The 11,213-nt window shown below is 38.6% G+C and overlaps 1 protein-coding gene across 3 annotated transcripts in view; it reads left to right on the top strand.

Moving 5' to 3' along the window:
- LOC106877705 (peroxisomal carnitine O-octanoyltransferase) overlaps positions 1–11,213 on the top strand; it is a 25,339-nt gene that overhangs the window by 2,158 nt on the left and 11,968 nt on the right. For 2 of the 3 annotated variants that reach the window (XM_014926661.2, XM_052970824.1), the window contains exons 2-8: positions 833–957; positions 2,031–2,155; positions 3,844–4,025; positions 5,511–5,638; positions 6,551–6,756; positions 8,554–8,667; positions 10,637–10,738. In XM_014926661.2, the coding sequence (XP_014782147.1) occupies positions 837–957; positions 2,031–2,155; positions 3,844–4,025; positions 5,511–5,638; positions 6,551–6,756; positions 8,554–8,667; positions 10,637–10,738 (978 nt within the window). In that variant the 5' untranslated portion in view covers positions 833–836. Of the gene's footprint in view, positions 1–52; positions 140–832; positions 958–2,030; positions 2,156–3,843; positions 4,026–5,510; positions 5,639–6,550; positions 6,757–8,553; positions 8,668–10,636; positions 10,739–11,213 lie in introns of those variants that run through there. The other variant, XM_052970825.1, reaches the window with a different exon arrangement.

Below are 11,213 nucleotides of genomic sequence, written 5' to 3'. Positions count from 1 at the left end.
ATATATATATATATAGGTCGTTGCCTATTCGAGCGAGGTCGTTGCCATTCGAGCGAGGTCGTTGCCATTCGAGCGAGGTCGTTGCCATTGCCGCTGGACTGGCTCCTGTGCAGGTGGCACGTAAAAGACACCAACTTAAGTACATTTTTTTTCTCTTTCTCTTTCTGTTGATTGCTTTCAACTGTCACCATCGCTAGTATCACCGCCATTGCCATCACAACTGCCCTACACAACATTCAGACTTCTGACACCACCAACATCAACACCTTCGACTTTGCCACCTTCCCCTCCACCACCATCACCACTGTCTTTCACATCCCTTACTATCACCATCATGCTTGACCACCTCAACTACCAATACCATCATCACCATCGCCTCTGCCTCTATCACAACTTCATCTCATACTATTACTATCACATCATTACCATCTCAGCTGTCAAACCCATGCCAGCATGGAAAAACAGACATTGAATAATGATTATGACCTAACATCTAGCTTCTCTTCTAGCAGTTTGGTATAGTTCTCTGCTACTCTCTTTCTTCCAGTCTTTGTAGGCTTGTCTCTTAGCTTTAATGGTTTTATCTGCTGTACTGTTTCCCAATCAAGTCACTTTCTGTCTGTCTGGAACCCTACCTTGATCTGTAGCTCCTAATAAGTATCTCATAGAACTTCCTAGTTGTTCTGTATGTCATACCTCTCCATCTCTCTCTCTCTCTTTCTCTCTCTTTCTCTCTCTCTCTCTCTCTCTCTCTCTCTCTCTAGTAATTCTCTGAATCTTTATTATATTGCTTTACTAAACTCCAAATTATTGCGTCTGTTCTCATTGACAGAAAGATGTCTGCGACAATTCTGCAGATAACTTCAACAGAAGAGAAGACCTTCCAAAACCAAGATGCATTGCCGCCTCTACCATGTCCAGATCTTAGTAAAACTCTCCAGAAATACTTGGATTCAGGTAAAGTTCCTCTCATTTTCTCATTCTGAATATGAAAGGGATTGTGTATGTAAGGTGTATAGTGTGTATGTATGAGAGGGTACTGAAAAGTTTCTGAATTTTTGCGGGTGTCGCGAAAGGCCTGGCTGGAGGCCTAACCTTTTGAGTTCTTTCACAGGGCTTACAAAACCTGAAGGACCAGTGCAATAAGTATGTGAATCTGAGAGGGGAATATGTTGAATAAAATCATAATTAACTGATCCTCCTGTATTTTCTTTTACTCAAAGCCAGGAACTTTTCAGCATCCCCTTGTACAGTGTGTATATAATATATTGTGAAGGCATGTGGCTCAGTGGTTAGGTGTGTTTCACTCACAATTGTGAGATCATGGGTTCAATTCCCAGACTAGTTGTGCATTGTGTTTTTTTAGAAAAACACTTCCTTTCACATTGCTCCAGTCTATTCAGTAACCCTATGACCGGATAGCCTTCTGATCAGGGGGAATGTTGGCTTGCTCACCTTGCCAATGGGGTGACACCATTCAAAACCAAAAACAATGCAAAGCACATTGTGACCAGTGATGTATAACAACATCCAGTAGTCTGGTTGATCATGTAATCACACAATATAGTATATTAGTGTTTGTAGTGTATGTATATATAGTATATTCTTTTCTACTCTAGGCACAAGGCCCAAAATATAGTTATCTCCCCAACTTTCACAGTAAAAATACAACTGTGCCTGTCATCCTTTCAAGGTCGATAAAATAAGTACCTGTTGAACACCATTGGTTGCGGTAAAGGAGGGCAGGAGAGGGAGGTGCTTACAGAAAACTAATGGGAGGGGCATGGAGTTTGTGGGTTTGTTTGAAGTGTATGCATTTCTAGAAATGGATACAGGAGCTTATAGTAGAACTGGCTGGTTGCAATTGGTAGCTGGTCATACATACCATGAAAGTGGGGTGATAAGGGGAGGTTGGGACTCACTGAACACCTCCATAATGCTGGCTGGCATATTTACCAGCATAGCAGAAAATCATTAAATAGAATGTGATTTCTACAAAATAAAAGGGGAATTATTGTTTGTGTCTTTAGTCCGACCACATGTATCTGACGAAGAATACCAGCAGACCACGGAAATTGTGCAGGAATTTGCCAGCAATGCCGGTGCCAGACTACATAGACTCTTGGAGGAAAAAGCTAAGAATGAGAATAATTGGGTAAGTTAACTTTGTTCGATCCTTAATACTTCAGACATTGTGTCTTTATTGTAATGTTTATATGAGAAGTGGGGGATGCTTATTGCCTCTCTTACCTTCTTAATTCTAACATTTTGCAGTGATTCATTTTATTCTACAAGTTCAAAGAAAGTTATAAAGAAAATTCACAAACTCTGTCAGGAATATAAAAGCTAAAGATGTAGTTTTCTGCAACACAAATGTGTTACCTCTGCCATTGCTAAACACTGATGTATTTGGACTAGTGTTATCATGTTGGTTCATTAACACTATGGGGTCTATGTTTCTCTGAACAGTGGTCTTTCAAAATTGTATACTTAACAAACCTTTTTGAGAAAAACATGAAGTAGGCGCAGGAGTGGCTGTGTGGTAAGTAGCTTGCTTACCAACCACATGGTTCCGGGTTCAGTCCCACTGCATGACATCTTGCGCAAATATCTTCTACTATAGCCTCAGGTCGACCAAAACCTTGTGAGTGGATTTGGTAGACGGAAACTGAAAGAAGCCCGTCGAATATACGTATATGTATATATATATGTGTTTGTGTGTCTGTGTTTGTCCCCCCAACATCGCTTGACAACCGATGCTGGTGTGTTTACGTCCCCGTAACTTAGTGGTCCGGCAAAAGAGACCGATAGAATAAGTACTAGGCTTACAAAGAATAAGTCCTGGGGTTGATTTTTCTCGACTAAAGGCGGTGCTCCAGCATGGCCACAGTCAAATGACTGAAACAAGAGTAAAAGAGTACAGCACATGCATTATTTAGGTATTAATCAAACACAATTTAAACCTTACCCCCTTATGATGGAAGAGATAACAAAAAAGAGGAAGAAGAAAAAAAGGATGATAGGGAAAGAGAAGCTTCTTTTCAATTATATTGTACCAATGTGGTCAACCCATTGAGATTCAATTACAATTCAAGAAGTTAGCTTAATTCAGTCATTATTTTCAAAAGCATTCTTTTCTTTCCCCTTTTTTTTCTTCTCTCATTATATACATATTAACATATTTGTAAATGTATACATTTTCTCATTAATATGTGGTCAAGCCATTGCAATTAAATTGCAATTCAAGATGTCATTCTTGGTTCTGTCTCTTTCTTTTTTCCTTTTCTTTCTCTCATTGTATACATACTAATATATATATATAAACTTACACTTACATGATAACTTGCAAAAGGTCATATTTCAATGCCTGCTGAGAAAGGGATCAATCAACTTAGAGACTTGCTTAGGAACCCACTCATGGAGATCCAAGAGACAAGATTCTACCTAATTAATGGTATAATTATCTGTGGAATACTCTGCCACTTACACTTATATTTCAGTGATTGATTGGTCGAGATGGTTGAACAACTGGATACTTATTGTTGAACCCTATAGAGAGCTATCTACTTATTTATATAGCTTATAGATATATGTTTGTATACATTGCATAGATATATATGTATATGGTGTTTAGATGTATATGATGTATAGATATGTGTATATAATGTGTAAATGTATGTGAATACAGTATTTAGATGTATGTGCATACACAGCTTGTAGATATGTGCATATACAGTGTTTGAGTGTATATGATGTGTATACATCACCATAGAGTAATTTTTATATTTCTAATTACGGAAATAATGAATTATTAATTTATAAATCTGTAATTATGTTCCACAGTTGGAGAAATGGTGGGAAGACCTTGCTTACCTAGAGACTCGCAGTCCCTGTGCACCTATGATCAACACTGGGGGTGAAGGACCTTATTATAGGCATTACTGGCCAGCCAAAGTAGGGACCCAGATAGAACGGTGTGCTATGTGTTTGTATTACACTCTTGAATTTTGGCAGTTTCTTAGACGGTAAGATATCTCTCTCTCTCTCTCACAAACACACACACGCACACCACTCTTCCTTTTTCTCATTCTCACTTTTTTTATCTGTTCCTTCACTTTTTCTTATCCACTCTTTCTCCATTTTCTTTGTTTTCCTCTTTCTGTTCTTCTCTTTATCTTTTCCTCTTTATTCACTTTCTTCTTCTCCATTGCCCCATCATCATCACGATCATTTAATTTTAATGTCCGCTTTCCATGCTGCCATGGGTTGGATAGCTTAACTGAAAACTGGTAAGCTGGGGAGCTGCATCAGGTTCCAATCTGATTTGGCAAGGTTTCTATGGCTGGTTACCCTTCCTAATACCAACAACTCTGAGAGTGTAGTGAGTGACTTTTACATGCCACTGGCATGGGTGCCATTAACATGACACCGACATCAGCCACGACTATGGTCTCGTGTGGCTTCACAGGTCTACACAAACACAGTATATTACCAAAGGTCTCAGTCACCTGTCATTGCCTTCTTGAGGCCCAACGCTTGAATGGTGCTTTTTATGTTCCACCAGCATGGGTGCCAGTCAGATGTCACTGGCATCAGCCATGACTATGATTTCACTTGACTCGACAGGTCTTCACAAGCACTGCATATCGCCCAACGTTTCAAGGGTACTTTTAACAAGCCAGTTACACTGGTATCGGCCACGACTACAGTCTCACTTGGCTTGGCGGGTCTTCTCAAGTGAGGCATATCACTAAAAGTCTCAGTCGTTTGTCATTGCCTTGGTGAGGCCCAACATTTGAAGATTGTACCTCATCACCTCATCCTGTGTCTTCCTGGGTCTACCTCTTTCACAGGTTCCCTCTACCATTCAAGTGCAACACCTCTTCACACAACTGTCTTTATCCATATGCATCACATGACCATACCAGCACAGTCATCTCTCTTGCACACCACATCTGATGTTTCTTATGCCTAACTTTTCTCTCAGGATGCTTACACTGTCATGCATGCACACTGACATTACACATCCAATAAAGCATACTAGCTTTATTTCTTACAAGCCTACTCATGTCCTTGGCAGTCACAGCCTATGTTTCACTGCTGTGTAGCATGGCTGTTCACACACAGGCACCATGCAGTCTGCCTTTCTCTCTTAGTGAGAGGCCTTTGTTACCAGAAGAGATGGGAGCTCTCTGAACTGTTTATATCAAAAGCTGGAGTCTGTACTTGAACAGATGTTAACTCTTTCACAGTGTCAAGTGAAATTATTGTGGTTCAACTGCAGCTAAATCTATCTTCTACTTTCCTATTCTAGAATAAACAACAACAACATCTCATACAAGAGTCCACTTTGTCATCTTTCATTCCATGCTATGATGACACTTCCAATATACTTCCACAAATTTTCAATTCTCACTTTCATACCTCTTCCCTCTTACTTCCACATCACTTCAACCCACTTTCTACAGCAATATATATATTTATATATATATCCGTTTCCATTGTTGCAGTGAAACTCTCCGATCTCAGACAAACAGAAATGGTCAGTCCTTGTGTATGAACCAATACCACACTATATTTACCACCTGTCGTATCCCCGGAACAAAGAAGGACCATCTTTTGTATTATTTTAAAACAGGTTGGATCACTATTATCATCATCATTACCACTATTAATACCAGCATCAACATACTTGTATCATCTTCATCATCATCACTCAAAGTATCTCATATAGCCATCTACTACTGATATATTTCTATGTTTTTTGACATTATACATCTGTATGAGATGCTGATCTCAGTTATTCAACAATACCGTCATTTCAACACTATTCTGTTTTCTATAACAACAATCTATAACAATTTCCTTGGCCATAACCTTAAAGTTAAGATCTAATATTTTGGTACAGTTCTATATTTAAGAGATGATAAATTATGTATATTATTTACATTTGACAGATATTTGTCCTTATCTTGTTTGTTGTTAACACAACGTTTTGGCTGATATACTCTCCAGCCTTCTTCAGGTGTCTTGAGGAAATTTCGAACCTGGGTTCTCATTCCTAAGATATTTTTCAATGTTATTATTATTATTATTATTATTGTTATTGTTCGGGTTACTGCTTGGAATCGAACTCGGAATCTTGGGGTTAGTAGCCTGTGCTCTTAACCACTATGTCATATGTCCATGGGCATATGGCATATGGCATATCCTTTCTTAATACTGATATATTAAGGAAGGATAGAAAAATATTAGATTTATATGCCCTAAAATTCACTCCATAATTGCCCATGGGAATATGGCATAGTGGTTAAGAGCACGGGCTATTAACCCCAAGATTTTGAGTTCAATTCCAAGCAGTGACCTGAACAGTAACAATAATAATAATAACATCGAAAAATACCTTAGGAATGAGAATCCAAGTTCGAAATTCCCCCAAGGCACCTGAAGAAGGCTGGAGGGTATATCAGCCGAAACGTTGTGTTAACAACAAACAAGATGAGGATAAATATCTGTCAAATGTAAATAATGTAATATTTTGGTGTTTTAGAGAGCGAAGGGGAGACTCCCCGGCATATTTTGGTCTTGTGTCATGGTCGAATGTTTACAATGGGAATCACTGATGACACAGATGAACTGATCACTGCACCAGAGATGCAGAAACAACTTCAAATTATTTATGATAAGTGTATCAAAGAAGCAGTGGGACCATCTGTTGGGATACTCACAGCACATGATAGAACAAGTTGGGCAAAGGTAAGATTTCATTTCACATTTCTTGGTTTGGAAACAAGTCAAAATTTGCTTTAATTCTTCATCAATTTTTATTCCTGGTACTTATCTCAAGTACTTATCTCATAGTCTGTCTCTTTTTGTGTGTGTGTGTGGTTTGAGTTAACTTTTTCAATTTGATTTTTGAAAGGAACAGGCTCACCAAAATCCTTTATAAGGGATCTGCAAGACAAAAGTCTACTTGACCTTTCAACCCTGTGAAATATCAGCCCTCAAAACACATTTTGTTAGTTTTCTTATCTCATATAAATCTTTCAACTAAGTTTCAGTTCTTTCAGCTTTGCTTGACCTGAATGTTCCATTGATGATTTTCCTGGAATTTTGCAAACCTAGTCGGGTTGCTATGGGAACTAGGATAGCTTCCAATTATGCCAGCCTCTTCATACGTCACACCGAAGAGCAAATCTTTGCTTAGTTCAGTGGACCCATCCTAGAACTGAGTGCTCATTATATTAATGGATTAATGGTTGTGTTGGTGCCACCATACTCACCAGACAACAGCTTGACAGTTTTATCTCTTTTGTTAATTCCTGTCATCCTACCTTGGAACTTACCTCCACCATATCTGATACGTCTGCTAGTTTTCTCCATGTTTCCATCACCATGAGCAATATCCACCTGTCTACCTCCTTCCACTTACAAGTCCAGTGACTCTCACTTCTACGTCCACTACTCTTCTTCCCACTCCAAACATATTAAGTCTGCTACATCTTTCAATTCAGTTGCCTTCACCAGCTCTGCAGCATTGGTTTGAATTTCAAGTCTCAATGTCAAAGAATATGACAATTCTTTCTGAATCAAAAGTTTCCTCAGTCAGTTATAGACCCAGCACTCTGCTGGTCCTAGGTCATCAACTGTCATAACTCTCTCCTACCATGATTACAGACCATGTTCTGTTCCTTCTAATTCTACACCTCTTAGTTCATGTAACCGTTTCTTATCCTTCAACCTCTCTCACCATGTTTCTTTCTGTTCATGTATGAAGCTCCCATAGTCCTGCATTCCTTATCAGTTTTAGTCACTTTTCTTAACTTAGAGAATGTAAAACTCTGCTGTCTCTATTGATCTCTCTCCTATCGACTTTTCCCTGAAGGAGAACTCTGTCTGAAACATTGTATTTCACACTCCGCACAACAAGTTCACCATTCTCATTTTATCAATTTTACTATGTACACACACACACACACACACACACATATATATATAATATCCCTGTAAACAACCCCATGTACCTTATCCTCTCTGTCTCAGTGCTGCAACCAAAGGACAGAGAAATCAGTTGATGAAAGTAACAGAAGAGTGGATGAGCATGTGTCATTGATAAAATCAGAGGTTATGATGAACAGATTCTGACTACCCAACTGATTAATTAATTGAGCAGTTTATTAGCTAATTAGTTAATATGTTGACTGGTAATAATAGAAGGCAGTAAAATTACAAGCAGTACATGTGTTTTAATTGGTAAAATAACCTGCCATTAATACAATAATGTCTGATTAACAGACAATTTCACTTCAGGAGTATTGCAAAGCAAATACTAAAATAAGCTCCGCGTGTGTATCGTTGGCGATTTTCTTTCTCCATCTTCCCTTTGGACTTTTTCTATATTTCTGATGAAGAGCTCTGCTTGAACCGTGAAATCCTCCTTTCCTGAGCATCCAATAACACTGTACTTATGCCACATCCTCGCGTTGTTCATGTTTGGATTGACTATATATTTATATATATATATATTTCTATTACTACTCTCTGTATTTTCAGTATTACAAGGAATTACTAGCAATCCATCCAGGAAACTTCCAAACCTTGGAATTGATTCAGAAGAGTGTAATGACTGTCTCTTTGGATGAAGACTGTCCTCAAGACACCAGTGAGGTATGATTCTTTTTTGTTTTATGAAGTTTGGTGCATAGTGTATATATCTGTGTGCAATGTATATCTGAATGGTATCATCGTTATTTTGCATCTGCTTTCCATACTTACGTGTAGTGATTGGGTCTACTTATCTAGACTGTTCAGCTGACTTCACCTCATTTTTAGATGTGACTTCATCTCATGGCTGCATTTCATTTTTAGTTTGGTTTCTATTTCAGATGCTCTTCCTAACATTGACTTTACGGAATATATTGACTCTTTTCTTTCACAGCACCAACAATAGGGAGATGTCATGACCTTGACAAAATGAAACATCCTCACAATCTTACATACTGGCTGTGCTTTTTTTCATGACGCCAGCACTTGAGGGGTAGCCATCATCACAACATCACTAAAGGGACCTCATAAAACCACATCTGTCCTTGTTTGCCAGTTTCTTTACAGAGTGGGAAACCTGAGTGACAGAGGCAAAAATGATATTGATGAGAGGGATGTGTGATTGGGACAGGAGTGATGGTAGTGCTCAGTATTTTAAGGGAAGTGTGTGTATATGGGACATGACTGAGATGTCAGAGAGGTGACAGAAGTCTATGTGACCCAAGGAATCGGTCGATGGCAGAGAACCAGAATATCTAGGAAAAAAAGAATAGGAATAAGATAGCAGGCAGTGACAGAGGATGATGACAAGCAGTAAAGTGGAGGATGAAGCTAGAGTGAACTAGCAGAAGTGGTTCAATGTAGCCATTTATCCTTTAGTGATGAGATGAGCTGAAGGGATTGAGTAATGGAGGGGATCGCATGGCAAATGGAAAGCAGGTGGGTCCTGTATTAATGAGCAGTATAAAGGAGTGGTAGGAAGAAAACAGTCAGAATAGGTACATGCTTAGTTACACTGAGTGGAAGCAATGCATGATGAGCAGAGGAGATCCACTGTCTACACCAGTTACACTAGAAGCATAGGAGAGTAAGAACTGAGGAGGGAGTGATTGCGAGATGAGAAATGGACATGAATGAAAGAATGCAATATATAGCAAATAGATGATCAATAAAGGTTCAGTTATCATTCCTTCATCTACAATTTTTCTTATTAGTCAGTGTGTGCATGCATGGTCACATGCATGCAAGTAACAAATAAACAGAAATGAACTTATGTTCCCTTTTCTTTATATATTGTCCATAGCTTATATTTCTTCAAATACATACATATGTATTTATATATACTCATGTATATAAATAAATACATGTTGTATAATATATACATAAAGGTGGCGAGCTGGCAGAAACGTTAGCACGCCAGGCGAAATGCTTAGCGGTATTTCGTCTGTCTTTACATTCTGAGTTCAAATTCCACCGAGGTTGACTTAGCCTTTCATCCTTTTGGGGTCAATAAATTAAGTACCAGTTATGTTATGTACTGGGGTCAATGTAATCGACTTAATCTCTTTGTCTGTCCTTGTTTGTCCTCTCTATGTTTAGCCCCTTGTGGGCAATAAAGAAATAATATATATATATATATATGCATCAAGAGTATAATATAAAAATTGTAAATAGATATTCATATCCATCAATAATAACTGGTGAGTGTCAATAAGATATGTTTACTGTTTTCATCTTCAGAACAGATTTAGTGTCTCTTAGATAACATTAGAGAATTATTATACACAGTTATAGCATGGTATATATGTTGTGGTGTGTGTGTGTGTGTGAGAGCAAGAGATATGTGCATGGGGTGGGACTGAGGTATTGGATGTAGAATGTGTGTGTGGAGGGAAGAGAAAGAAAAATGAATTATGTAAAAACTCTATGTGCTTGGCAAGATGTTATATAAGCAATGTAACTCTATGAATGTGATGAAGATGATGAAGATGGTAGTGGTGATTGTATATAATGATGGCAGTGGTAGCCCAGATATTAATATTTTCTTGTCCATGTTATTTAACATCATTATTTCTTTCTTCCTTTTTCCCAGTTGTTTCAAAAAGCCATTGCCGGTGATCCAACTAACAGATGGTTTGATAAATCTATTAACCTTATCAGTTTCAAAAATGGTCTTTTTGGTTCTAACCTTGATGTAAGTAATTTTGTTTTCCATTTTGGTTTTCATCATCATCGTTGTTTAACGTCCATTTTCCATGCTGGCATGGGTCGGACGGTTTGACAGAGGTCTGGAAAGCTAGTGGCTGCACCAGACTCCAATCTGATCTGGTAATGTTTCTACAGCTGGATGCCCTTCCTAACACCAACTACTCTGAGAGTGTAGTGGGTGCTTTTTACATGCCACCAGCACAGGAACCAGTCAAGCAATCCTTACATTGATCACATTTGGATAGTGCTTTTTACGTGCCACCAGCACAGGAGCCAGCCTGGGGGAACTGGCATCAGCCACGTTCGGATGGTGCTTTTTACATGCCACCAACACAGGAGGCACTATAGTTGTATACATGCAGATCCTCAGAACACTTGAGTTAGAGCACAAGCAAAGTTTACCTTAGTTGAATTTGAACTCAGAACATAAAGACAGACAAAATACCACAAAGCATTTTGCC

This window comes from Octopus bimaculoides, chromosome 9, assembly GCF_001194135.2.
Source record: "Octopus bimaculoides isolate UCB-OBI-ISO-001 chromosome 9, ASM119413v2, whole genome shotgun sequence".
Lineage (NCBI taxonomy): Eukaryota > Metazoa > Mollusca > Cephalopoda > Octopoda > Octopodidae > Octopus > Octopus bimaculoides.
Note: the sequence above shows the minus strand (reverse complement) of the source record. Positions and strands in the feature narration are given on the sequence as shown.